The sequence below is a fragment of the Artibeus jamaicensis genome, unplaced genomic scaffold (assembly GCF_021234435.1).
Source record: "Artibeus jamaicensis isolate MK-2021 breed Jamaican fruit bat unplaced genomic scaffold, CSHL_Jam_final contig_354, whole genome shotgun sequence".
Classification (NCBI taxonomy): domain Eukaryota; kingdom Metazoa; phylum Chordata; class Mammalia; order Chiroptera; family Phyllostomidae; genus Artibeus; species Artibeus jamaicensis.
This window is the reverse complement of record NW_026521803.1, coordinates 9461199-9488689: the sequence shown is the minus strand read 5'-3', so window position 1 is coordinate 9488689 and position 27491 is coordinate 9461199. Positions and strand designations below refer to the sequence as shown.

Here is a 27491-nt window from a genome sequence, read left to right as displayed (position 1 = left end):
AGTAGATTAATGGTTGCTTAGGGCCTGGTGGGGAGGAGGGAGATAAGGGACCATTAGTTAAAGGGTTTGGGGTTTCTTGTTTTAAGGTGATAAGAATGCCAAGGTTGTGAGTTCTAAAATTAGCTGTGGTCATGGTTGTGCATATCTGTGAATATGCTAAAACCATTAAATTCCAATTTAAATGATGAACTATGTGGTCTTGAGTTATATTTCAATAAAGCTATTTTAAAAAGAAACTTGCATCTAAAAATAGCTTAAAGAAACTAAAACTCCGAAGACAAAGATCTTAAAAACAGGTAGAAAAAAATACAAATCACTTCAAAAGAGTGACAATTGCAGATTTTCTTACCAGCGACAATAGAGGCCAGAAGGCAATGGAATAATCACAGTTCTAAAGAGAATAACTGTCACTCTATCTCAGTTTTCTTTCAAGAGTAAGAGTACGACCTGGCTGGTGTGGCTCAGTGGATTGACTGCCTGCCAGCCTGTGAACCAAAGGGTCAGTGGTTCGATTCCCAGTCAGGGCAGATGCCTGGCTTGCAGGCCAGGTCCCCAGTAGGGGGCATGCAAGAGGCAACCACACATTGATGTTTCTCTTCCTTTCTTTCTCACTCCCCTCTGTCTAAAAATAAATGAATAAAATATTTAAAAAATTTTGTTTACAAAAGAGTGAGGATGAAACACAGTAACTATAGGTATTTCCTTTAGGAGAAGATCCTGGGACGTTTCTAACAAGTAGGGGCTAGTAAATAAATGTTAATATAGGACCCATTACCACTACTGCGTTATGTACAAAATGCCATGGACGTTATTATCCTTATTTAGTGGACTGTCTATGTGTACTAAAATAAAACAGAAGGAGAGGAGTACTGGGTTCATTCCCATGTGACCTCTGCCCCGAAACCAGTTCTCCCTGTAAGTTCCCTTAATTCTTCGGCTGTATAGTTTCCTGCCAGAGATTTTTCTGGAACCAGCTTTGTTCTCTGAACAGGCACGAAGGTTCTTAGCTTCTCCTTCCTCAGTCTTAGTACAGAAGGGGTAATACTTCTCCCAGGTGTCGTGAACTACACAGGGCAACGTAAGCCTTTCCCACCTATTTCTTACGGCTGTCGCTTGGAGTCTGGCCAAGTAGGTGTGATTAGCTGGTTTCAGGGGTAATCTCCTTTTCCGCCCTTAGTGTCCCCTGTCCCTGTTCCTGTCCCTAACTGCTGATTGCACTGCATGGGGGTCTCTGAGTTCACATAGGAGAGGCCTTTGTGGCATCTCTCAGCGAATCAAAGCGGCGTGATGTTTTAGTCTTCTCCCCTGCTCCCTCTGCTAGCGATGTACAACGCCTGCAGGGACGTGGAGGCCCCCTCAAGTAACGACAAAGCCCTGGGACTCCTGTGCGGGAAGGAGGCTGAGGCCTGCAACGCTACCAACTGGATCCAGTACATGTTCAACAAGGACAACGGCCAGGCACCTTTCACCATCACGCCCATTTTTTCAGGTAGGTGCAGAGACTCCCAGGGTTGTGTATTCGTCATGTTTTTTTAGAGCCTAGGACCCTTAAACTGCCATACGAAGATTAATTCAGGTGACTAGCTCCTGGAACATCCCTCCAGTGAGAGAGGTGACTAGAGCCTTTATCCTGTCCCAGGTTAATTTAGGGTCTAGGAATGGAAATAGGGGAGGAAGAAGAATTGCCTTCAGCTATTGCTACATTGTCAAAAGAATAAGCTGGGTTTTTAATTTTAAAAGTAGGAGGCCAAAAGTTGTTACAAAAACTTTTTTAGGAGCTCTGAAATAGTATTAGACTAGCTCCTCAATGAAAATCAGACACGATTGAAGCTTTTCCTTGGCAGGGGATGTTCTCGAATCTCAGTGACAAAGCCTAGCTGTGCTCAGTTACTGAGGTAACTTAAAATTTTACAGGGCTAAGTGGCAAAACATAATTTGATCAGATAGAAGCCTCCAGGCCTTTTTACTCTTCCAGTTGTGTTCTGTATCTCAGTGTGCTTATCATTGGATTTGAATGTGACTTAGTACAACTTGTAGTGTTTTGTTCATTGAGACATTCACTCAGCACAATCCTCGCTGCAGATCTCCCAACCCAGGGGATGGAGCCGATGAACAACGCCACCAAGGGCTGTGCCGAGGCTGTGGACGAGGTCACTGGGCCCTGCAGCTGCCAGGACTGCTCCGCTGTGTGCGGCCCCAAGCCCCAACCCCCGCCCTCTCCCCTCCCCTGGAGAATCTGGGGCCTGGATGCCATGTATATCATCATGTGGCTCACCTACATGGCGTTTCTGCTTGTGTTTTTTGGAGCATTTTTTGCCGTGTGGTGCTACAGGTAAGCTGTTCTGTTTGTCCTTCAGAGTAAGAAGGGCGGTATTACTCAAGTTGCGCTTCTAGCTTTCACTTGGCAGACCTTGGTTAATTAGAACAGGAAGCAATTATCTGTATTAAAGCTGTTTCATAAATTGCTTATATCCTGCAACTAGTAAATAATCAAAGGCCTATTCTGATACTGAAACATTTGAACTTGGTTTCACTGATTTATTCAAAATGATGTGAATTAAGGGACCATATAGTAACCACCCATTCTTTAACAGAAAGTCTGAGGGGCCAAACATGGTTCAAGTCTATTTAAATGCAATACTATGGTCCCTTTAGATCTCCACTTAGGATGATATATTTTATGTAACATTTTATTTTCAAATAATCTGAAACTTAACCAAAAGGCACAGAAGTAGTAGTACATATAATACTTTATATGTATGTGTTGGATAAATATACGAGGTCTGTCCAGAAAGTATCCAGCCATGCAATATGGAAAATAGAGGCGTTCATTGGAAAAGATGCAAGAAACATCGTACGTAGGACAATGAGACCCCAGTCCCTTTTGAAGTAGGCACCTGGGGACCTCACCTAGTTCTCCCAATTGCCTTCAGCTGCCCTGTTGTATTTTACTGAAATCTCACTGATGATCTGAAATCTCTTCCTTTTCAAAGATGATTGTAGTTTTGGGAAAAGCCAGAAGTTGAGGGTGCCAAATTTGGGCTGTAGGGGGCTGAGTCACCTGGGTGATTTAATGTTTCCTCAAAAAACTCTTCATAAGACATGATACATGAGTGGGCGCATTGTCGTGATGAAGCTGCCAATCACCAGTGGCCCGTAGCCGTGGCCTGAATCATCAGAATATTTTCTATGGAAGAGTGTTCAAGCTTTGTGCAAAATTTGATGCAGATTTGTTGCTGTAGTTATTCAGTCATTTTGAATGTGACAGCCACACAGTACACATACTCACTCAGTGGCATCCACCACCCCCACTAACTAGTACAGTGAAGTCATCACTGTTCACACATGCACATTCCAGTCCACTCTCCTTGGCTGCCAGGTTACATTCATGTTGCACAAATCTTTCTTGTTATATTAACAATGGTTGGGCTTTTCCCAGACAGACCTGTATATATGTATACCCAGCTTCCCCTGCTGTTACAGCTTACATAACCCACAGTGTGTAATTATCAACACCATGATTATTCTCTTATCTAAGGCCTATATTAAAATTTCACCAGTTTCTTCCCTAATGCCCCTTTCTTCTTCAGGGTCCCATATTGCATCCACTTCTTGTGTTTTATTGTCTCCTCCCACCTGCTCCTCGGTCTCTCCATTTCTTTTACGGCCTGGACACTGTCGATGAGTGCCGGTCTGTAATTTTGTAGGATGTCCCTCCATGCAGTTTTACCTGATACTTTCTCAGTATTAGATGCTGAGATGCTTCCTCATGATTAGATCGAGGTTATGTGTTTTTGAGTGGGAAGGTCACAGAAGTGACGCTGCATCCCTCCTGCTCTACTCCACCGGGAGGCACATGACGTCAGCATGCCTTGTGCCGGTGATGTGAGCCTCGATCCCCTGGTTGAGATGGCGTCTTTCTTCCAGGTTTCTCCACTGTGAAGTTACTGTTTCTCTCTTTGCGGTTGGTAAATATCTTAGGGGGGATGCGTTGAGACTGTGCTAACACTTTGTGAACTCGGGTGAAATAAAGTGACAGGGAAGAAGAAAACGGGCTGAGGAAGTAAGCTTTTAAAGGGGTTATAGGAGTGTCAGAAGAGCAGCCTTGCTGTGTTGAACTGCACTGATACTACTTCCATGCTTTTGTTTTTCAGAAAACGGTATTTTGTCTCCGAGTACACCCCCATCGATAGCAATATTGCCTTCCCTGTATTTGCCCGTGACAAAGGTGGGCACACTTGTGTTAAAGGGTTAGGGTTATGTTGGCGTCGGTGGGTGTTCATTTCCTCAGTAATGTGCATATGCCTGTTATGGGAGAGACACTGCTGGTGCTGAGGATACAGCTGTGATCAAGGCAGACAGGTCCTGCCACTGGGTACTCCCAGGCCAGTTGGGGTGGCAGATCGGAACCAAGCAATTAATAACATCAGTAGAGTAATGATGGACTGGGATGGAGCTGTAGAGGCGCTAACCTAGCAGGCCGAGGGCAGGACTAGCAGGACAGGCTGATGGGAACTGCTGAGAATGGTGGCCTCCAGAGCAGTTAGGTAGCTGAGGGGGTGGGGTGGGGGGAATCTCTCCCTAGGGGGTACAGGCAGGATTCCTGCTGGGGCAGAAGTAGCTAATGCTTTCCTTGTTCCACCTTTCAGGAATGGCTCGCCCTCTAACCTCCACCCTCTCTTCCTCTCCCCCCCTTTTAGGGGAGGCGCCTTGCTGCAGCCCGCTCGGTGAAGTGTTTGAGGGCTGTTTGAGGCAGCTTTTCACACAGTGGGGCTCCTTCTGTGTCCAAAACCCCGGCTGCGTCATTTTCTTCTCCTTGGTCTTCATTGCTGCCTGTTCTTTAGGCCTGATGTTTGTCCACGTCACGACCAATCCAGTCGACCTCTGGTCAGCTCCCAGCAGCCAGGCACGCCTGGAAAAAGAGTACTTTGACACCCACTTTGGGCCTTTTTACCGCATAGAGCAGCTTATTATCCGAGCCCCCCACAGCCACACACACACCTACCAGCCATACCCTTCCGGATCTGATGTGCCCTTTGGACCTCCGCTTAACATAGAGATTTTGCACCAGGTAATCTCTTTGCAGAATTCTGTTTCCAGGAGCACAGTGGTTTGTTGGCTTTTTCATGTTGACCGGTTCTGCTGGTTGTGAGTTTGGGGCTGAATGTAGTGGTACATTTTGAATATCTTAAGGGTAAAAAGAGTGAATTTTCAAGAAAGTGAATGGCAGGCATTGAACTTCATGAACAATTTACTGTAGGACCGCTTTTGTGTTTGCTACATATGACAGGTCTTGCTTCTTTCTAGAGTCGAGATGAACATTTTTCACTTTTGAAGCAGAATGTATTTATAGTTCACCTTAGGAACTTACAGAGTTTTCTTCCCTTGGTGATTGTAAAGGAATATGCTAGAACCCAAAGGACTGAAGCCTCTTGTGCTGTCCTGGGGACCTAGGGAGGAACTACAGGTCATCACTGATCTGCCTGAAGAAGGGAGGGTATCGTTTCCTGCATTTGCTGAGAGTCATGTTTGGGACGAGATCCGTCCTGTTCTCCCCGGGCACACTTGCCCCGGAGAAATGTTTCTGTGCATAAACTGCATCCCACTTTTGTTTTTAAACAAATGGTTGTACACCTACATGGTTTTTTCTTTAAATGTCAGTCCTGCCTGCAGAAAGTCTGATGTCTTGAAAAACATCAGTGTGGTCCCAAGACTTCAGTAGAATCTTTTGCCCACCAGTGACTGCCTAGAGCGTTTTCCCAACTTGTTGTAGAAGGTGCACAGCAGTTACTCATCTCCAGGAGTGTGTTCTCGATTAGAAAATACGAGAACATGCATAAATAATCCTAGAACGGAGCAAGGCAGCAAGTGGCATGTTTTTGGTGAGGGAGAGTGTCAGGAAGTCAAGTTATATTGTACCAGTGTTTCTTCTGGCCCTGCTGGTCACTGCTGAGTCAGAGGGTGAGGAGTGGGGGGCGACGTTCATGGGTCCTGCACTGAGAGGTGGCCTGGCACTGGTGTCACCTCCCCGTCTCCATCCCAGTTTGCTGTCCTCTAAGACTGGGCTTTTGGCGTCTTCAGATACTTTACCCCGTAGTATGCCTTCATCCTCTCCCCGCTGGAGGAAGAGCTTTCCCCAAATACTTTGTATCTTGTGACCCTTTGGGGCAATAATGGTCAGTAGAAATGACGTGTTTCTGGATATGTATCTTCTTTCAGGTTCTTGACTTACAAACAGCCATCGAAAACATTACTGCATCTTACAACAACGAGACTGTGACACTTCAAGACATCTGCTTGGCCCCGCTCTCACCATATAACCAAAACTGCACCATCATGAGTGTGCTGAACTACTTCCAGAACAGCCACTCCATGCTGGACCACAAAATAGGGGACCCCTTCTATGTGTACGCGGATTACCACACGCACTTTCTGTACTGTGTACGGTACGTGGCCGGGCAGTCACTTGTTCATCCCACCAGTATCTGTGCACTTGCCATTGCTACACACCTTGTAGGTACTGCAGGCCCAGCAGTGAGCACGTAGAGGAAATGTTCTAACGGAGGGCGACAGACAGAACAGACAGGTACAAGCTCTAAGGCCGGGCAGAGACGGGCACTAAGGAGATGATGAAGCCAAGCAAGAAGATAGAGGGTGGGGCGGGGGCGGGGTCCCGCTTTACAGGGAGGGAGACCTGCTGGAAGGGAGAGGCGAGCGGGGAGCCTGTGTGGGAGGAAAAGTGTTCCGAGTAGACGGAGCAGTAGACGGAGCAGTAAGTACAGAGGCCCCGGGGCCGAGCTTTTGTGGTGTTTAGTCGAGGAGCCGCAGGTACCTCCTGGCCTTTGCCTCATGCCTGGACTCATAGCATGTAGTTTCATCCACCACTGCAACCCCTAAATTTCTTGAGCTGGATTTTTACAAAAAAAAAAATGGTAGTAGTTCTTTTTCTTATCTTTAAAATGTAAATTTGTATTTTGACATTGAATTGGTTTTAAAACGTGCAGCCCCCCTTGTGTAGCCGGGGACAGGTTTGGTGTGCAGGTTAGTTGGGGCGGGAAGCTGCTTCCTGCAGGAGGCGTGTGTCGCTGGGCAGACCGTGTTTATAGTTCACTTAGTCACAGGGAAGCTGTGCTCGGTGACCTGTGAGGTGACCCGAGGCTTGTCTGGGGCACCACGGGCGGGCCTGCCATCACTGAGCTCCCCGCCCTTTGGACTCACCTGGCCTAGAGAGAGTGACACAGCTGGTCACACAGTCACCACAGCTGTTTCTTCATCGTGGGGATTATTCTTTGTCACCTTTGAGTCACTGCTCAACTGACAGCATCTCAAGAGTTGAGTGCACAGACTTCTGGGCGGGCTCGATGGGCTTAAGTTCTGTCTGTTTTGGTTACTAGAATATGACCCTTTAGGTGACTGGGCTGTGTTCACTCTATTTCAAGGAGGTCACCTGTGAAAACACCCCATAAAACAAAAAGCGTATGTCTAAACATCCCAAACCAGCATTTTCCACCGGGTGGATGGAACAGGGAACGGGGAACAGTTTGAAGAAAAATTAATATTATATAATTTTTTTAAATTCTCACCCGAGGACATTTTTTTCATTGCTTTTAAATATTTATTTATTTATTTATCTTTAGAGGGGAAGGACAGAGGGAGAGAGACATCAATGTATGGTTGCCTTTCATGCGTCCCCTGCTGGGAACTGGCCTGCAGGGAACTGGCTTGCAACCCAGGCATGTGCCCTGACTGGTAATCAAACCACGATCCTCTGGTTCGCAGACCTGCTCTCAATCCACTGAGCTATACCAGCCAGGGCCATTTTTTTCATTGCTTCTAGAGAGAGGGAGGAAAGAGAGAGGGAGAGACATCAAAGTAAGAGAAAATCATCCGTTGGTTGCTTTATTGCATGTGCCCTGACAGGGAATCGAACCTGCAACCTTTTGGTCTACGGGACCATACTTTAACCAACTGAGCCACACCAGCCAGGGCTATAATTTTTATATTTAAAGAAAAGCAACTATTTACTTTCTCTTGCGCAAAATAAAAGCCAACAAAATCTTTTGGTGGGGGAGTTGCAGGCGACTCGCGCTTCATCTAGTGGGGCACGGCTCAGGTCGGTGTGGGAGCGCTGCTGTCAGCAGCTCCTGTGCGGTGTGGCAGGGATGTGTACTTGGTGTGTGCTCACCCTGCGTGTGTCTCCAGCTGCCGGCGCCCTCCTCACCTCCGGGGTTTCCTGGGCTTTTTCCCCTGGAGATCCTGCCGGGACCCTGACCGCCCAGACCCGCTCCTCTCCCCCGTAGTGTGGAACAGCATCCACATCTGCCAGTAACTCAGACTTGAGGCTGTGACCCTGAATTCTTCTTCATCTGATTTGTGTGGTTTTCCACCTCTGGATGAGCTCTCAGATCTGTGATGTGTAGGCAGAGTCAGGCTGTGGGAGCAGGGACTCAGGTTCTGGCTGCACCCTGTGGTCTGTTCGCCCGGAGCAGGTGACCCGACCTGGGGGCCTGCCCGCATTGTCCCTCGGCTCTCAAGGGTGGGGGTTCGGGTTGTTTTTGAGAACTTCCCCAAGTGCCCAGCAGAGTTCTGGCTTAGGATCTGCCTGAAATGCTGGTTCCCCTCACTGATTACCCATCTTTGCTGCTCTCCTGGTTGTCCCTGGCCTGGGCCATTGCACAGACCTCCTGACTGGGCTCCCCACATCCCCTCTCTTTCCCACTTGCAGAGCATCTTCTGCTTTGCCACTGGAGTTACATTTGTGAAACAGCCTATGGCCTCTTTCCCCCAGCCTCTGACTATTCCCCAGTGTCTGCAGGATGAAAAATCCAAACGCTTAGCATGGCACTTAGTCCTTTCTTCGTGTCTGTCACTTCCGAGGTCCATCCCCCCTCTCGGAAGCCCCTCCCTCATGGGTGCCCCCTGTTCTACACACAGGACTTGCTGTCCCTCAAACTGCTGCCCTCTTGCTCTCCCCTGACCCCCATGTCTGTTCCTGTTCTTTCCTCCCTGCCCTCCACAGGCGCCCTTGCACGGAACACCCACGCTCCCCTCACCCACCCCCACCTCCCGTGTGAACTCTGCCTCGGCCTTGGAGACCTGGTTCTGTGCATGGCTCTTCCTCATGGTGGCAGTTGCCCCCCATATAAAAAGCAGCAAGTGATGTGAGTCACATCCTGCTGTATTTGCTTGCCTCTCAGTGATTCTGAGCTTCCAAAAGCAAGTGCTGAACTGTACTGTGTTATTCACCAAAGGAACCTCACGCTGTGCTTAGAATATGTAAATTTTTGTCGAATACATGGGTACAAAATAAGGTAGCCTTATTAACTGTTAGTTGTATAAACATTTAGGTCTCTGATGTCTGGAGACTTGTTCTAACAGGGAGATGTTTTCTGCACTTGCTGCAGGGCCCCCGCCTCTCTGAATGATACCAGTGTGCTTCACGACCCCTGTCTGGGCACGTTTGGTGGGCCCGTGTTCCCCTGGCTCGTGTTAGGTGGCTATGATGGTAAGTGAGAGCAGCTTTTGCTTTTCCTATGAGGTTAAGAAATCTTGATTCTGTTACTAACAGTCAGGTGGTAACCATAGAGGTCTCATAAATTGAGCACTGCTGTTTATTTCCTGGCTCTTAAATCCCAAATACAATGGTGGGGTTCTTTTTCCCCCGGACTTTAAAAAAGGATGATGTTAGCCATTTTTTTAAAGATATTATTTATTTATTTATTTATTTTGATTTTATTTATTTACTTTAGAAGGGAAGGGAAGGAGAGAATGAGAGAAATATCAATGTATGGTTGCTTCTGGTGCATCTCCTGCTGGGAACTGGCTCCTGCTGGGAACTGGCCTGCAACCCATGCATGTGCCCTGACTGGGAATCGAACCGCTATCTTTTGGTTTGCAGGCCCGTGCTCAATCCACTGAGCTACACCAGCCAGGGCTATTTATTTATTTTTAGAGAGAAGCGAAGGGAGAGAGAAAGAGGAGGAGGAAAACATTGATGTGTGAGAGATACATTGATTGGTTGCCTCTCACACGCCCCCAACTGGGGATCTGGCCCACAGCCCAGGTGTGTGCCCTGACTGGGAATCTAACCAGCGACCTTGTGGTTTGCAGGCCAGTGCTCAGTCCACTGAGCCACACCAGCCAGGGCTGCTAGCCTCTTTTTTAGGTCACACTGTAGGAAACTGTCAAAAGCTAAGGACACGTCCCCAGAACAGTGCAACTGAGTGCATCCACATGAGATGTTGTGCAGCTGCAGGGAGTTCCTGAAACCTGTAGGGTTGTCTGTAGGTCCCCTGCGGAAGCTGCGGACCCCGGGTTAAGCCCATCTGTGATGGGGAAGAAATACGGTGTGAAACATGGGGAAAGAACGTTGGGGGATTTTCTTCCTTCTAAACTAACTGCTTAAGACCACAGGCACTTCTGTGGTGGACGGAGCAGTTGGTTTGCTGTTTGCCGGCTCCGGCACCTTGGAACAGGCTGTACGAGGCGTAGCAGAGTCGTGATTCACGTGACAGCATAGCAGGGTCATGATTCATGTGACGGCTTTGACACCTGAAGCCTAATTGCAGGCAACTCAGCAGGTCTCGCTACGCCCTAGTGAAGAGGCCAAACAAATGTTTTCCTCGAGAAGCTGTGATCTGTATTCAGGTTTCACTCTGCCTCATGTCATTCAGTGCCCTCGCTAACTGGTGGCCAAAGATGGTGGCACCCCCAGGCACTCAGCCGTCGCGATGAACTTTGATCTCGGCCTTATTCCTCCCACCAAAATAAATTCCATGTGGATCACAGATGGAAACTTAAGGAGTGACACTATTAAAGGGCTAGAAGAAAATATAGGAGAAATAAAAAAAAATTTTTAGATGGAGAAGGCATTTCTGAGCAAGATAAAACTCAGAAGCCTCAAGAGGATATAATGATGAATTTGACAGCATGAGAATTTTAAATTCCTATGTGGAGAACAAATGTTGTAAAGTTTGAAAAAAAAAAGAAAGCAATAAACTGGGAAAAAATTAGTATATGTAACAGCATTTCATACTTTTTAAAAAAATCCTCACCCAGGGATATGTTTATTGGTTTTATAGAGAGAGAAAGGGACAGAGAGAAACTTCCATTAGTTGCCTCTCATACACACCCGGTCTAGGAATCCAACCCACCACCTTTCTGGTGCGTGGGACAGCACTGCAACCAACCGAGCCACCTGGCCAGGGCGGCGTTTCTTTATTCTCTAAAGAGTTCTTGAGAACCACGTGGCTTTGGCCGGAGTGGGGACTCCTGCAGCCATGTGAGGGAGAATCATTATGCCGGAGAGAATCATGCAGCTTTAGCAGAGAACCACGTGGTCTTGGCAGAGTGGAGACCCCCTCGAAGCTTGGCCAAGGAAAACCACGTGCTTTTGGCAGAGTGGAGACCTCCCTGCAGCCTTGGTGAAGAGAGGACCACTCGGGCGGCTGCCGGGAGTCTGAATCACGGACTACTTATTTTCCTGAGATACGGTCCCCCAGATAAGGGCAGAGGGGGTAGAAAGGACTGTGTGTGGCACTGGGTATCCTAAAGGGCTTTGATATTTTAATGAAGACATGAGGTCGCTACTTTAAGTTTGCATAACTTTAAATAAACATTTCCTTTCCTTTTCACACACACAAAAAAGAGTTCTTGTGAAAAAAAGAACAGGTCCACAAAGCAAAAGAAAAGCCACACAAAAGTTAACAACAACAAAAAAATAATACAAATGGCTTCTAATTATAGAAGAAAAATGCTTGCCCTCACTCCTAATTAGTGAAGTGCATCTCACTTCCGTCCTTCCAGCTACCAGATCAGCAGGGGTCTGAGCTCAGCAAAGCCAGTGTGGGTGAAAACACGGGGGCGCCAAGGTGGTGGGGGAGTGGATCGTTCCTGGAATTTAAACCCCAGTAGAAGGCAGGGACTTTTATCTGTTTTGTTCACTGATGTATCCGTGGTAAAATAATGCCTGGCACAAAAGTAGGTCTCAGAAACTATTTCATTGAATGAAAAATGGGATAGATAGCCTTTTTAGTGGGCAATTTGGGAAAATCTCAAAATTAGAAATGCACAAACTTTTTGATTCAGTGTTTGTACTTCTAAGAATTGATTCAACAAATATGTATTTTACACATTAAAAATGTAAGGTTATTTCATGTGGTCATTTTGTTTATAATTTTAAAAATTGTAAAAATATCCCTCAGTGGGAGGTTGGTTAAATTATACTAGAAAATATAATACAGCAGAAAAAAGAATAAGGAAGCTCTTTACGTACTAAAATGGAACAGACTCAAAACAAATTTTAAAGCATAATGTGCAGAACAGTACATTACTGTTTGTATGAAAGAAAAGGAAAGGGGAAGAACGTGTATGTGTTTGCTTGTGTGTCTGTGGACGTATAGTCTACAGCCCCAGTGAGAAATCAGTCACCTCGCTGTCTTGTAATTTTCCCCTGGTGTTATTCTAATTTTCTTCATGCTTATAATCCTTTTAATGTCACATTTTTCCTTTCTAGATCAAAACTACAATAACGCCACAGCCCTCGTGATCACCTTCCCTGTCAACAATTACTACAATGACACGGAGAAGCTCCAGAGGGCCCAGGCCTGGGAAAGAGAGTGAGTTGCCCGCCGGGTCTGAACCGCCTGTCCGTGTTTGTGGGAAGCTGGACCCTAGCAGAGAGCAAACTTCCTTCAGCTAAACTAACCAACATGAGACCCGAGTCATGTCTTTTCACTTGGTACTAGTGACGTCAAGAAAAAAATCTGTAAATAAATTTACCTATGAACCTTGTTGGAACAGGTCTCCCCACGCAAGAGTGCAAAAGTATATATGTGGAGGAAATTTGTCTGGCATCATTTTCTAACAGCAAAAAAACGGGAGCTAGTGAATACACGTTATTAGTAAGGGCTAAATACAGTAGAAAACTAGGCAGTCATGGAGGAGTGGCGCGGTGTGTTTGAGCTCAGGTGTGCTGTGCGTGCTGCCCTGCCTGGAAGAAACGCCCCGGAGATTGTTCGGTGTGTTCGCAGGCTGGAGGGAGTGGGCAGAGCTCTGAGGAGGCCAGGGACTCGGACTTTCTCCTTTGTAATGTACTCGAAGTACATTTTTTAAAGAAACAGCTTTATTGAGATATAACTCCTACACCATACATTTTACTAATTTATTTAAAGTATGCAGTTTAATAGCTCTTAGTATATTTACAAGTGTGTAGAGCCGTCACCAGAGCCAATTTGGGAACGTTTTCCTTGCCTCAGAAAGCAGCTCCAAGCCGTTTAGCTCTCAGCCCCAACCTCCCCCACCCCTGCTCTCAGCCTCCCACCTCCAGCCCTGTGCACCCCGAATCTACTTTGTCTCCATACCTTTTCTTGTTCTGGACTTTTTTTTATATGAATGGGATCAGATATGTGGAATTTTATTATGTCTGGCATCTTTAACCTCGCCTAATGTTTTCAAAGTTCATCCAAGTTGGCATGTATTAGTCAGCATGTATTAGCATGTATCGGCCCTTCCCTCCTTCCTCTTTATGGCTGGACAATGTTCTGTCCTTTGGATGTACCACATTTTGTTTATCCATTTATCTACTGAAGCACAATTAGGTGGTTTCTGCCTTTTGACTATTACGAATAATGCTGCTATAGACATTCCTATACAAGTTTTTGTATGAACTTAGTGTTTCCACTTATCTTGAGTATGTACTAGGATTGGAATTGATAGGTCATGTGGTAACTGTGTGAGAAACTGCCAGACTGTTTCCCCGAGTGACCGCACCATTTCACATTCCCACTGGCCGTGCATGGAGGTTTCTGCTTTCAGGTCTAGTTCCCCCATGGTGTGAAGTGGTGGTTCACTGCAGCTTTTTTTTTTTTGCATTTCCCTGATGACTAATGAATTCTACCATCTTTTCATGCTCTGATTGGCCATTTGTATAACTTCCTTGGAGAAATGTTTATCCAAATCCCTTACTCATTTTTAGCTGGGTTATTTGTATTTTTATTATTGAACCATAACAATTCTTTTATATTCCACAATTTCCTTATCAGATATATGATTTCCAAGTATTTTCTCCCTGTCTTGGCTTTCATTTTGTTTTTGTTTTACATTCTTGATGGCATCCTCAGGGAAACAAAAGTTTTTAATTTTGATGAAGCCCAATTTATCTACTCTTTTGTCGCTTGTACTTTCTTTGTGTTGTATCTAAGAAACCTAATCCCAGGGCATGGAGATTCACACCTGTGTTTTTCTAAGAGTTTTATTGTTTTAGCTCTAACATTTAGGTCTTGGACCCATTTGAGTTCATTTTGCATACGGTGTGAGGTAAAGGTCCAGTACTCATTTTGTTTGTGGCCATCCAGTTGTCCCCGACCATTTATTGAAAAGATTATTCTTTTCCCCATTTGCCACCCTGTTGAAAATTAGGTGACCACAGATACATGGTTTATTTCTGGACTCTTAGTTCTGTTTCTTTAATCTGAATATTTACCCTTGTTTTGTAGTAAGTGTGAAATCAGGACATGTGATTCCTCCTTTGTTCTTGAAAATGAAATTTTTAGCTCTTCTAGGCCCCTTGCATTTTCATGTGAATTTTAGAATCAACTCTCTTTTCTACAAAGAAGTCAGTTGGGATTCTGATAGGGGGTTGCATTAAATTTGTAGATCAGCTTTTCAAATTTTATTTCATAAGCATATATCTTCATTTAGAAATCCTTTTTAGTTAAAAAGAATGAGACCATAAACCAATTTTCAAACTTTCCAAACTGATTTAAATGGTAGAAAACTCAGCACAGGCAGAACTCTCTCACCTTCCAGGCTGCAGTGGGGAAGGCCTGAGTGCATATTAAGGTTAAGTAACGGTGGCTGTGTGTCATAGAGGTTGGGAAGAAGTTCCTCACTTAGATTTCACTAAGTTTTAACTAAAGATATAAAATTCTTCTTACTTGTCAGGTTTATTAATTTTATGAAAAACTACGAGAATCCAAATCTCACCATTTCTTTCACTGCTGAACGAAGTATCGAAGATGAACTGAACCGTGAAAGTAGCGGTGACGTCTTCACTGTGATCATCAGCTACGCGGTCATGTTCCTGTATATTTCCATAGCCTTGGGGCACATCAAAAGCTGCAGCCGGCTTCTGGTGAGTGGGAGTGGGGGGCGTGCACGTCGTGTGGGCAGTGTGGATGTCTGTGTTGTTAGAAATGTCATCACAGCGTGTGTTGTATTTTCTCCTCCACTTGATTGATGATGTTCCGAGCTGCCTTCAGCTCCGCTGTGGTTTAATTGTGTGTGACATTTCCTATTCCCTGGATCTGTTTTCTTCAGGTCCAACTATTTGGTTTGTCTTCAACTTAAAATACATTTCACATAGTTCAGTTTTTTCTTTTTTTAAAAATAATTTTATTTAGTTATTTTTCAAGTACAGTTTTTTGTCTATTTCTCCCATCCCATAGTTCAGTTTTTTCTAATCCATCTACCTCATCACCTAAGAATGGAAGCTTATAAAATACATTGCTTAGGAAGACCTAGACAATGTTTTCATCTCTCTACTCAAAGTGGGAATTGCACTTTGAGATATAGATTGGCGTACACGTGTAAAGAGGCCGAAATGAAGACCTACTGGTAACAGGACGAGAGACACCTAACCAGCGGTTGTCTGTTCGCCTCTCGCAGGTGGACTCTAAGATCTCCCTGGGCATCGCGGGTATCCTCATTGTGTTGAGCTCGGTGGCGTGCTCACTGGGCATCTTCAGCTACTTTGGGATCCCCCTCACTCTCATCGTGATTGAGGTCATCCCGTTCCTGGTGCTGGCTGTTGGGGTGGACAACATCTTCATCCTGGTCCAGACCTACCAGGTACGTTTTCCTAGTCTCACAGAACGTGGCAGCTGACAGGTACCAAGCTCCATTAGTGGCTCTTTGGCTTCATGCAGTGTTTGTGTGTGTGGGAGGTGAGGGCACATTGTTCCCTCCCCTCTGTGGTGTTTACTGGTGCCCGTCACTTGTTCTGGACATTTTGGGGTCAAGAAGTTCACACCTCCTTCTGGTTGGTGGAATCGATAGAAAGTGAGAGTTTGGTTTTAATATGTGTGCAACATACGTGTGACGCAGACACCAGCCCACAGTGTCCACAGCATTATGGATGAGATACGAGACAAATTCACACAGACTACCAAGTCCTGTGGAGAAAAAGGGACGGCACAGCTACTCTTTCCAGGGGAGAGCGCCCCAACCCTTGTCCAGACAGGCTTTTATTGGGTTCAGTTAGCACAGAATACAGGTAAAGCTCATTAATCATTGTCAGGCAGTAAGGATCAAACAGTAGGTAGCATACAAAGAATGCTGAAGGCCTATTCTGAGTCAGGGTCTGTTAGCTAAAGGGCTACAAAACTTTGGGAAATGAACTCATTTCCTGCTCAGACCCTTACCATTTAATCGAGAGCATCCTTAGCAAGGCAGGTTTCACAGGAGTTTATGTATTCTTTCTCAGGCCTGATCACTCGGGGAACCCACCCTTCTCAGCACAGGGCTGCACCGCCCTCTGTCATTGTTTCAGGCTTAAGTCAGACAGGGAAGTAAGGCAGCCAACAGATTAGGAGACTTCTCGCAGAGAGAATGAGGACTCGGGCTATGTCAAAGTTGAGGGGCAAGGGTCCATCACCCCCTTTCGCTATAGCCCCCTGAGTCCTTTCCTGGGCCTCCTCGTGATTGTGCCTGTCTTAGGTCATTCCCTGCTTGGGGAATCTTACCCGTCACTGGCTAACCGATCAAGCATTGGGGGCCAGTTATGGATGAAGTAAAAGGAGCAAAAGCGGTGCTCCTGCCAGGGAGATAAGCTTTATCTCCTTAGCGGCTTATGGTCCAAAGTTTGCTTACTCAGCCATGCATGGGTAACAGCTTCTGAAACCAGGCAGGGCTGTTCCCAACATATGTGCAAAAAGGGTCAACACACTGTGGAAAATATTTTTGGAGCAACTGCTATTAAAATGATTCTCCACATTCGTGCAAAAGAAGGAAAGATTTGTCAAAGGTGTCCTAAAAGGCCAGAAGGTCAACACAGGACCTGCTGATGTAAAAAATGGTCTGTCAATTTGTTCTCACACGATCTCTGTCCAGCAGTGCTTACCCGCATGGAGACTCAGTGGCACGCAAGTGGCATGTCATTTAATGATCCAGCCACCTGCAGCCTGTATTCCATGTATAATCCTCATAAAACGATCCAGTCTTTCCTTGAGCCTTGTACCTCTTACCTAGCTCGGGGTCATAAATGCTCTAAATGAACTAGCGAGAGAGGTCATGGGTCCTTCACCAAAGTGTATATACAATAAGTAGATGCCACTAATCATTTTTCTTTACTGTTAACACAGAGAAGCAGAGAGGTGGTGTTGTATTGAGATATTTTAATGTAGCATGTTTAATTTTTTTTTAAGAGAGATGAACGTCTTCAAGGAGAAACCCTGGACCAGCAGCTGGGCAGGGTCCTTGGAGAAGTGGCTCCTAGTATGTTCCTGTCATCCTTTTCAGAGACGGTAGCATTTTTCTTAGGTAATTGCTCTTTGAATTCTATTGATCTTATAGTTGGCTGAGCCTGCAGTCTGAAGATGCTCCTTTGTGGTTTTCCTTTTTTAAGCTTCATTCTGTAATTGGAAAGGAAAGGAGTGGACCACAAAAAAAATTGGTGGCCATACCTTGGGTGTCATTTAGCAATGTCCTCTTTCTCACATTGTTTCAGGACAGTGTTGACATTTAGGGTCCAGATACCTAGGACTCCCCTGCCATTACCCCTCTCCAGCATGGATGGAGAATGTTGATATTTGAAAATAGCATTCTTGCATGGCCACGGAGTCCTTTGTAAGCAACAGCTGCAAACTCCACAGGCCTTCGCTTGCAAGGTGCTTGGCATTCTCTTCGGCGGTCCTCTTCCTCTGTACTCACAGTTCACTGGGGCAGCAGCCTCGCCGATGAGCAGAGGTGCCTGGATCTGACCCCAGAACAGGGAGCCAGCCTGAGCTGGAACAGGCAGCAGCACCTCTGTGTATTTGTCGTACGGAGAAATCCACCAGTGTTACCAGCAGGACTGTGTCTGCCCTCATCTCTGATGTGTAGGAAGAGAAAACGGACTGCCTCCTCTGAAGAGGAGGCCAGATTAGAATCACCCAGTGACCGCAGAGAAGACACACACACCACGGGTCACAAACAGAAATGCCTACGTGGCCACCAGTCGCCACAGGGCTGCTGTAGGGGCATCGTAAGTGGTGGCCTTTCAGCACAGGCCCACCAGGAGCATGTTATTTTTCATTTCCATGAAGCAATGTGCTTTGAAACCTGGGGCCCTTATTTTGCTTTTAATGGGTACAGGTGCAAAAAAGGTTATTTCTTCTTTTTACCCATTGTGAGAAAACCAGTGCACTGTGATGATAATAGCAGCTGCCACTGTGCCATGGGGTGGGGGTGACTTTGGGAGGACAGTGAGGGGGTGTGGACTGCGGCCACGGAGTGCCCAGGTCCTGGCCAAGAGGAGCAGTGGCATGTCACTGGGTCCAGTTTTTTTTCCTCAAGCAACACTGTGAATCAAAATCTCATTATTAAATATTGGCTCCTTATTTTATTGAAAAATATTTTTTAATTTTAAAAGGGTGTATAGAGTGGGGCCTAACAGGCTACCTGTGGCCCATGAGCTGCAGTTCTCAGTGTGTGAATCTTAGCCTGGTTTCTGACTTTGAGCACCTCATTTGATTGTGAATCAACTGGAGGCTGGTATTGTTGATACACTAGCAGAGAGAAAATACAGTCTCTCTCTCGGAGTGAAGCAGAGAAGGTACGATAAGAAATGGACAATATTAATGGTTCTCAAATTTTAATGTACCTAGATTTGCTCAGAGAGCCTATTAAATACTCAAGAATTGGGGTTGAATTCCCACTGTCTTGATTAAGTAGGAGAAGGCCGGGCCCAGCAGCCACATGTTTAACTCCCCAAGTGGTTCTGGTGCTGGCACCATTCTGAAAAACACTGGGCTACAGATTCTCCTCCAGTTCTGGTGTGACCTCCGCAGATTTTGCAGCATCCTTTGGGGTGGGGGGTGGGATCTGCTCATAGGTCTGGCCTGTCCTGGCTCCTCGTGTTCCTATGGACATGGCACATAAGACGCGAGAGAGCCCTCTGCTGAAGTGGAAGTGATGGCCGCTCTGCTCTCCTGCAGGAGCCTTGTCCATGATGCCCGCCGTTCACACCTTCTCTCTGTTTGCCGGCTTGGCGGTCTTCATCGACTTCCTTCTTCAGATTACCTGTTTTGTGAGTCTCTTGGGCTTAGACATTAAGCGTCAAGAGGTAAGTTGTTATCAGAATTACAGCCTATTTCATTTGAGTCTAGAGTCTGGCTGAAGCAGCTAGAGGGTGTGACCTTTGTTCCTCTTTGTCCCTTAGAAAAACCGGCTGGACATCCTCTGCTGTGTCAGAGGCGCTGAAGATGGAACTGGCATCCAGGCCTCAGAGAGCTGCTTGTTTCGCTTCTTCAGGAACACTTATTCTCCGTTTCTGCTTAAGGACTGGATGCGGCCGATCGTGGTATAAACTCACGTGAAGTTTCTCTTGGTTTTCTCCCTGGCACGGGTTTTGCCACACGCCTTCTGTGAGCCGGGGGAGGAGATTCTGACAGCCGTTAGCTAGATATACAACAACACAGAAGCAGATACGTACAAATACATAAAATATGTTTAGCTACTTTTTAGCAGACAGTATAAGCCATAATTTGTTTAAAGTTTTTTATTTTGAAATAATTGCAGATTCATAGAAAATTTAGAAGGGAGTACAGAGAGGACCCAGGTCCCTTCCCCTGGTGTCTGGTGCGGCCTCACGTTCCTGCAGTTCCACGTCAGAAGCGGGAATGTGACATTGGCACCATGAGTGGGCGTAGCTGTGTTCCATTTTCTCCCCTGTGAAGACCCACCCCCGTGGCGGTCGCCCTCATGCTGCCCCTCTGTGGTGTGCCCTCCGTACCACCCATCGCCCCTAATCCTAGCAACCCAGCAAGAAGTTTTTATATTTTATATGCTGGCTGTAGCTGACAGCGATCATCTATCACTTCTCTAGTAAAAGCAATATAAATACATAACATTTATTGAGTAGTTACCGGTGATATCAGGTATTGTGCTAAATATTGGGTACTGTCTTGGAAATAAATGTTGAAGTAAAATTTAGATTATACCTAGATTTTTCTCATTTAATCCACAAAAATCTCTGGTGTTATAAGTCTTATCTTTCCTGATTCACTGATGAGGAAGGAGAAGCTGCCCCAGGGTCCCTCAGCTTTTAAGTGGAAGGGCGGGCATTTGAACCCAGGGGTCAGACTCCAGACACTCTGACCTCAGCCACTACCACACACTCCTTGTTTACTTATGTGTCATTTGAACTGGCTCTTCAGTTTAGAAAAGTCGCCTTTTTCATGTGCTTAAGATTTTACTTGTGCTCTTCAGCTCACTGTAGCTCCGAGCAACCACGCTCACGTCTCACTTTTCCTTCCAGGTAGCAGTATTTGTGGGGGTTCTCTCCTTCAGTGCCGCTGTCCTGAACAAAGTGGAAATTGGATTGGACCAGTCTCTTTCGATGCCAGAAGTGAGACACTTTTTAAATTTTAACTTCTTTAGCCCTTGGTGAATAAGTTTTTCAAAACACGCATACAGATATTTCAAGTTAGTGCACCCGTAAGTGCAAGTGCTGGCGGGCCCTCCCACGCAGCGAGCTCGGCCGCAGAGCACTGGCAGCGTGGCCTCGGCATTCTGAGCCCTCGACCGCTCTCTGGGGCACAGCCCCAGAACGTGAGCAGCCAGCTTTCACCTGGCGAGGTGCCCTCCTCATGGTGGAACCGGGCCGGGGAGCACCCTGGGCCCCAGGAGGGTGGGGGATGGGAACTGGCTGTGCTGGGAATCCTGAGTCTGGGCTGGCCGCCTGTGAGCCAGGAGCCTCCTGGTCCTCCTGACTCTTAGCCGTCCGTACCTCACTTAGACCCCACAGAACATTCACTTTGTCCTGTTGGATCTTCTTTCAGGACTCCTACGTGATGGATTATTTCAAGTCCCTCAGTCAGTACCTGCACGCGGGCCCGCCTGTCTACTTTGTCCTGGAGGAAGGGCACGACTACACTTCTCTGAAGGGGCAGAACATGGTGTGCGGGGGCATGGGCTGCAACAACGACTCGCTGGTGCAGCAGATATACGCAGCGGCCGAGCTGGACAACTAGTCAGTACCCGCTCTTCCTGGGATGCAGCCGGCGCGGCCGGGGGCACTCTCGGCCAGAGGCAGCTGGGCCTGAGATTTTTCACTGGAGATAGATTTTCCTGGAAAATTTGTTTTTCAGAATGTATGCTGAATCTGGCTTTCTCTGAGCAAAACCTTTAAAGGACTAATTTACCATCTTATACTTTGAGAGTTTTTTCCATGAAGTGCTAATGTAATTTGTCTTTTGACTGAGCAGCAGTGTAAAATCTAGAAAGGAAGTTAGATTTCAAGAAAAAGGACTGGAACTTAAGAGTTCCTCCTGCCCTGGTCGGTGTGGCTCTGTTAGTTGGAACATCATCCCATAACTGAAAGGTTGAGGGTTCAGTTCCCAGTCAGGGTACATACCTTGGTTGCAGGTTCAATCCCTGGTCAGGGCACAGTTGGGAGGCAACCATTTGGTGTTTCTCTTTCACATTTATATCTCACTCCCATCCTCTCTAAAATCAGTGACAGAAATGTTCTCAAGTAAGCATTACAGAAAATTTTTTAAAAGACTTCCTCTTGTGGGACATGTCAGTAATTATATCCTCTCCTTTTCTCTAGTACCCGAATAGGCTTTGCGCCCTCGTCCTGGATTGATGATTACTTCGACTGGGTTAAGCCGCAGTCTTCTTGCTGTAGAGTCTACAATGGCACAGATCGGTTCTGCAATGCTTCAGGTACTTCCATCTCCTTTTCCAGGTCTTTCCCTTTTTTCTGAAAAACTTTAACATTATTATTTAAAGATCCTTTGCAGTTCACCTCCACGTTCACCTGTTCACACGCCAACACCGGGTCTGGTTCCTTCGCTGCCGTCCCTCCCTCTCTCACTCACCCCAGGGACCGCTGCCCCCTTCCCGCCCCGCCGCCCCCTTCCCGGCCCCGCCCCTTCCCGGCCCCACCCCTTCCGGCTGCGGGCTGAACAAGGCCTGAGTCGGGGGCTCTGGTCGTCAGAGTTTTGTGGTTTCTCATCTTTTCCTGATGACACCAGTTGCCTCTCAGTTGGTCTCCGGCAGTAGCTTCTCTCAGGTGCTCGTCACTATTGCCCATGGTTTCATAGGAGTGTTGAGGTCATCCTGGAGTTTTCTTGCTAAAAACAGGAAACCCTGGGTTCTGGTAACACCTGTTGAGGTCATTCCTCAAGCAGGAAACCTGTTTCAGGGAAGAAAGTTTTCGTTGCCTAAGATGAAGATAATATGTCAAAAATCCTAGGCTGTGGAGATCACACATATTTGAAGCTTTTGGATGAGGAAAAAGATTCAGGAAAGGAATTCATCTCATTTCTTTAACAATGTTTTTAAATGTTTTAAAGTACAATATCATCACCCATTCTTTTCTCCTTGGCCCTTCCCCCCATTTCTGCTAGTGGCTGACCCTGCCTGCGTCCGATGTCGGCCCCTGACTCCAGAGGGCAAACAGAGGCCTCAGGGTGGAGACTTCATGAGATTCCTGCCCATGTTCCTTTCTGATAACCCGAACCCCAAGTGCGGTAAAGGGTGAGTGCCCTGGGCCCTAGGGTACGCGCCCACTTCTGTCAGCACCAGGAAGCCAGGAGAGGGCTCGGGGGTAGAAACAGTGGTGTGGGAGAGGTTCTCTTCTCCACCCATGCCTCACCCTCCCCTGATTCTTCTGTGAAAGCAAAGAAGCCTCCAAAACACCTTTAAAGAAAACTGCATTGTTTCCGATTGATGGCGTCCTGGCGTGAGCGTCTGTTTCTCAGGCTTCCCTCTGCTTGTGTGGGCCCTCCTGGCCGTGGCAGTGGGTGCAGGGTTCCATGTGGGTCACCAGTGGGGCGGAGGGGCAGGAGGAACACGCGGCGTTTCAGAATGTGAAGTGGTCTGTTCAGCTGTGCTCATGGATCACTGAGACGTACCTCTGCTCTGGGGACGGCATTCTGCACTGAGCTGTAGATTGCTTTGGCTCCACTGTGCTTCTCACCAGCCTGTTCGCACAGCCAGGCAGCCAGTTACCTATGGAAGCAGGATACCTGGCCCAGAAATAGGACTCACTGGGGTGGGGGGACTCGGAAGCTTTTATAGGAGAAAGATGAACATCCACATATGCGTCAGGTAAACCCTGGACATCCCTGTTTTTTCATAAGAATATATCATTTGACCTGAGTCCCATAGTTTGTTAGTCACATATATCATGTCTGTGTTTTGAGAGCTATGCTAAGCACCGTGGGAAGACTGTCCCTAAAGATAAACTAGAAATGAATATTGCATCTTGGTCTGTTTGCAGACTGAGTGCTTTGGCCTACATAAAACAAGTCCAGGCGAATTCTGCTTTTATGAAGCAATAACCACCACTTTGGGGGGGCCTCCTACGTACCAGTATCATGCCAGGCACCTCACAGCATCATTTCACTAACTCCCCTGCAGCGCTGTGAGTGGGTGGAGGTACACCCATTTGTAGCAGGCAACACCGCAGCCCCAACTCAGTAACTTTGCCGAGGGCCCCGTGGCCTACCCGTGGCCGGGGCCAATCTGGAGGCTGAGCTCATGGTCGTCTCACTCAGAGGCTCTTGTCCTTCCCCACTTCCTGTTACACAACATTGCTGTGCAAACTGTACAAAAACATTTGAATTGTGAGCAGAGCCAGACATAGAAACAATAGCAAGTATACACCAACGAAATCAAGAGCAGTAAAGAAAAGCCATTGCAGAAGAGAATAAGCTAAAATCTTCATCGTTCCCTTTCCGAGGGTCTTCCCTGTCGCTGAAATTTAGGGCTAGGTGTGACCTCCAGCCCGAGTCAGATGATGTCACAACCTTGAGTGCTCAGATCCCGCAGGTGTTTACAAAGTACCATCTTTCTGACGCCACCGTCTTCTCTCAGGGGACATGCCGCTTATGGGTCGGCAGTGAACATCCTTGACAACGACACAGGTGTTGGAGCCACGTACTTCATGACGTACCACACCGTGCTTCAGACTTCTGCCGACTTCATTGATGCCATGAAAAAAGCCCGCCTTATTGCTGGTAACATCACCAAAACCATGAGCCAGGGAGGAAGTAATTACCGCGTGTTCCCGTACAGGTACAGATGAGGGCGTCCCAGGGAAGGGCCCACTCCCCGGGGGTCCGTTGGTGAGCTGCTGCTGCTCAGTTTTCAGGCTGATAACCTTTCCTTTTCAAGCACCGACCAAGGGTGTGCAGGAAGATGGCGGCTGGGCAGGGAGGGCCAGAATCTGGTGCACCGACTGAGGTCTGAGTACTGGAGAAAGGAAACTTGGTCCCTGGGCCGGAACTCACACTCTGAAAGAGACTCGCTGCAAAACAGCACCCGGGGGACGGCAGGGGGCTGCTCAGAGACAGGACCTCAGGAAGGGGGCGGCGTGGACGTTCCTGGGTGGTAGCTGAGGGGACCCCTGACTGCTTAAGTATTTGGGACAGTGCCTTTATGGAGATTTTCCTTTTTGCTTATTGAGTGTTTTATTTATAAAAATAAATATTACTTATGGAATACTGAATTTGGAAAATACAGAAAGGTAGAAGGAACAAGTGGGCTTTTTCCCTCATCGCTATGATCTCCTTTAAAGGAGTCCTGACCTGTTCCAGTTGGGGGGCAGCCTGTGTTTCTGTGGGAGAAGTTCTCAGAGTGGGGTCCTCATTCCTGGAGAGAGCTGCTTAACTTTGCAGAAAAAGAGAGAAATTCTCCTCAGGCTCTTCACAGACCCCATTTGACCCGGGGTAATTCTCAGGATAGATCAGGACTTGTTTTTTTGTTTGTTTTTTTTTTCAAAATACCATGAAATATTTCTGTAACTGCCTATATGTAGAATAGGTTGGGATTATGAACAATAACTATATGAAATACACCTGTGGTGTCATTGGACGGTAATAGGTCCAGCCGAATGACTGACTGTAGATGAGTTGCTAAAAAACAGGGAGGCCTTCTGCAAGGCACGGCTGCCGAAGCACCTCCAGGGCTTCTCAGCAGCGGCGGGATGGAGAGAGGAGCTCCCAGAAGTGAGAACGAGCTCTAATGCAGTCTTCTCCCTCCGCTCCAGTGTGTTCTATGTCTTCTACGAGCAGTACCTGACCATTATTGACGACACGATCTTCAACCTTTGCGTCTCCCTGGGAGCCATCTTTTTGGTGACCGTGGTTCTCCTGGGCTGTGAACTGTGGTCTGCAGTGATCATGTGTGTCACCATCGCCATGATCCTGGTCAACATGTTTGGCGTCATGTGGCTGTGGGGCATCAGCCTGAACGCAGTTTCCCTGGTCAACTTGGTCATGGTGAGTCCTGGCCCACGCAGTTTGCCCCTAACGCCCGCGTCACGCGTTACTGTGAATTGTTTCTGGGGATAACAGACGAAGCTCATTGGGCATGTGGAGAGGCTGGATGGAGCTTGGGCTGGATGTTACACTGACAGTGAAAGTGTGATTTCATGCTATAACTTGCATATTCTGCCTTTATTATTCTAAAAGGTTTGCAAAAAATACTTAGCCTAGTAACAACAAGATGGCCACATTTCATTTAGAAAAATTGCCCCCTCCCTGATGGAATTCTCTGACCATTATCTTTTGCTTTCCATGCAATTGTCGGATGCGTTTTTAATGGTTAGTCTTAAAGACGTGAGCATTCAAGAAGGTATTAATGGAAAACAGAAATACACCCGTACTTCAGACACAACCAGTTTCAGGGGGGTGGCACTGAGGCTCAACTACAGAAACAATGAGTGTGTCAACTTACCCTTAAGAGGTTTCTGCAGTGTCCCCCGATAAAGGCAAAGGTGCCGTGTAAATTGGAGCACTGGGTGCTGCGCCCAGAGGGCTCCACGAGTTCCTGCTGCACTGACCTTGGGGGGGATGGGAGCTTTATAGTGCATGGCAAAGAGGACTTGGGGTCCCGTTCCCTGGTAAAGGGTGGCTGCTTATAGTTCCAGCTGGAAAAGGCCAGCTGGAAAGGAAGCACTTTCTTTCAGAGCTGTGGCATCTCTGTGGAGTTCTGCAGCCACGTAACGAGAGCGTTCACCATGAGTGCAAAGGGAAGCCGCGTGGAACGTGCGGAAGAGGCGCTCTCCCACATGGGCAGTGCTGTAAGTAACTCTGGCAGAAATTTCAGTGTCAAGTGACCAGCTCAGCAAGCGAATGTTTCTCAGGGGGAACTTTAAAATTCAGTAGTTAAAAGGCACTGTCCCAAGTAATCCGACTTTGTATCCGTCGACAAGTTTTCAGGCAGTTCATGAACTAGCTATATCCTGAAATCACCAGAACTGCTCTGTTGGTAAATCCTTTTGTAGGCGGCAGTGTGGCCGAAGCAGATGGGACAGAGAAGTGGGATTTGGGGAGTAGTCTTTCCATTTAAAACATTAGCCAGTCCTGACTGGTGTGGCTCAGTGGATTGAGCACCAGCCTGTAAACTAAAGGGTCACCAGTTCGATTCCCAGTCAGGGTACATGCCTGGGCTGCAGGCCAGGTCCCTAGTTGGCGGGGGTGAGAGGCAGCCAGTCGATGTGATCTCTCACATATCAGTGTTTCTCTCCCTCTCTTCCCCTTTCTCTAATAATAAATAAAATCTTTAAAAATATAAAACACAGGCCAGATATGTGTGTTGAAAAAGCAAGAGCACGGTGAGCAATTTGTAGTTGATGTCTGGAGAATCTCTTTAGTTCAGCTATATCCTAGTCCAGCCAATCCACTAACACACACTAAATACTGTTACAGAGGAACAACTAAAACTGTTTCCTAACAATTCTATAGACTTAGTTTTCATCCGAGAATACAGAGAAATACCTGTTTAGAGACAGAACAGTGTCTATGCAGAATATATACCTTTTATCCTTATAATACCATTTGTTTCAGACTCATAAGCAGCAAATACCACAATTTTAAGTAGAAAATAATGCAACTTAGCAGTAACTCTGAAAGCTAGGGTTCAGTCCCCAGTGACTTTTGACCTTCACTATTAAGAAATACCTCTATTAGGAAATGGTCAATTATAATTGATAAAAGCAGTTTCTAACACCATCTTTCTTTTAGGTATTCAGTGGAATCACACTTACTAAATTTGGAGGGATTGTGGTGTTGGCCTTTGCCAAGTCTCAAATTTTCCAGATATTTTACTTCAGGATGTATTTAGCTATGGTCTTACTGGGAGCCACTCATGGACTGATATTCCTTCCTGTCTTACTCAGTTACATAGGTAAGCGTTCAAATATTTGAATAAGTGGTATGGAGGAAGTATATTACTAAAGAAGTGATGTCTTGGGGCAGGCTTTTGAAGTACTTGAACTT

At 46.7% G+C, this 27491-nt stretch overlaps 1 protein-coding gene across 2 annotated transcripts in view; it reads left to right on the top strand.

Moving 5' to 3' along the window:
• The window catches only part of NPC1 (NPC intracellular cholesterol transporter 1), a 52792-nt gene that overhangs the window by 23920 nt on the left and 1381 nt on the right, over positions 1-27491 (top strand). For both annotated transcript variants that reach the window (XM_053664279.1, XM_053664280.1), the window contains 20 exons: positions 1322-1489; positions 2083-2332; positions 4155-4228; positions 4701-5071; positions 6220-6446; positions 9405-9505; positions 12515-12617; positions 14944-15133; positions 15667-15849; positions 17424-17538; positions 19194-19321; positions 19418-19558; positions 20516-20605; positions 21039-21229; positions 21812-21927; positions 22614-22743; positions 24085-24285; positions 25259-25490; positions 26180-26293; positions 27237-27399. In XM_053664279.1, the coding sequence (XP_053520254.1) occupies positions 1322-1489; positions 2083-2332; positions 4155-4228; positions 4701-5071; positions 6220-6446; positions 9405-9505; positions 12515-12617; positions 14944-15133; positions 15667-15849; positions 17424-17538; positions 19194-19321; positions 19418-19558; positions 20516-20605; positions 21039-21229; positions 21812-21927; positions 22614-22743; positions 24085-24285; positions 25259-25490; positions 26180-26293; positions 27237-27399 (3288 nt within the window). The remainder of the gene's footprint in view (positions 1-1321; positions 1490-2082; positions 2333-4154; positions 4229-4700; positions 5072-6219; positions 6447-9404; positions 9506-12514; positions 12618-14943; positions 15134-15666; positions 15850-17423; positions 17539-19193; positions 19322-19417; positions 19559-20515; positions 20606-21038; positions 21230-21811; positions 21928-22613; positions 22744-24084; positions 24286-25258; positions 25491-26179; positions 26294-27236; positions 27400-27491) is intronic.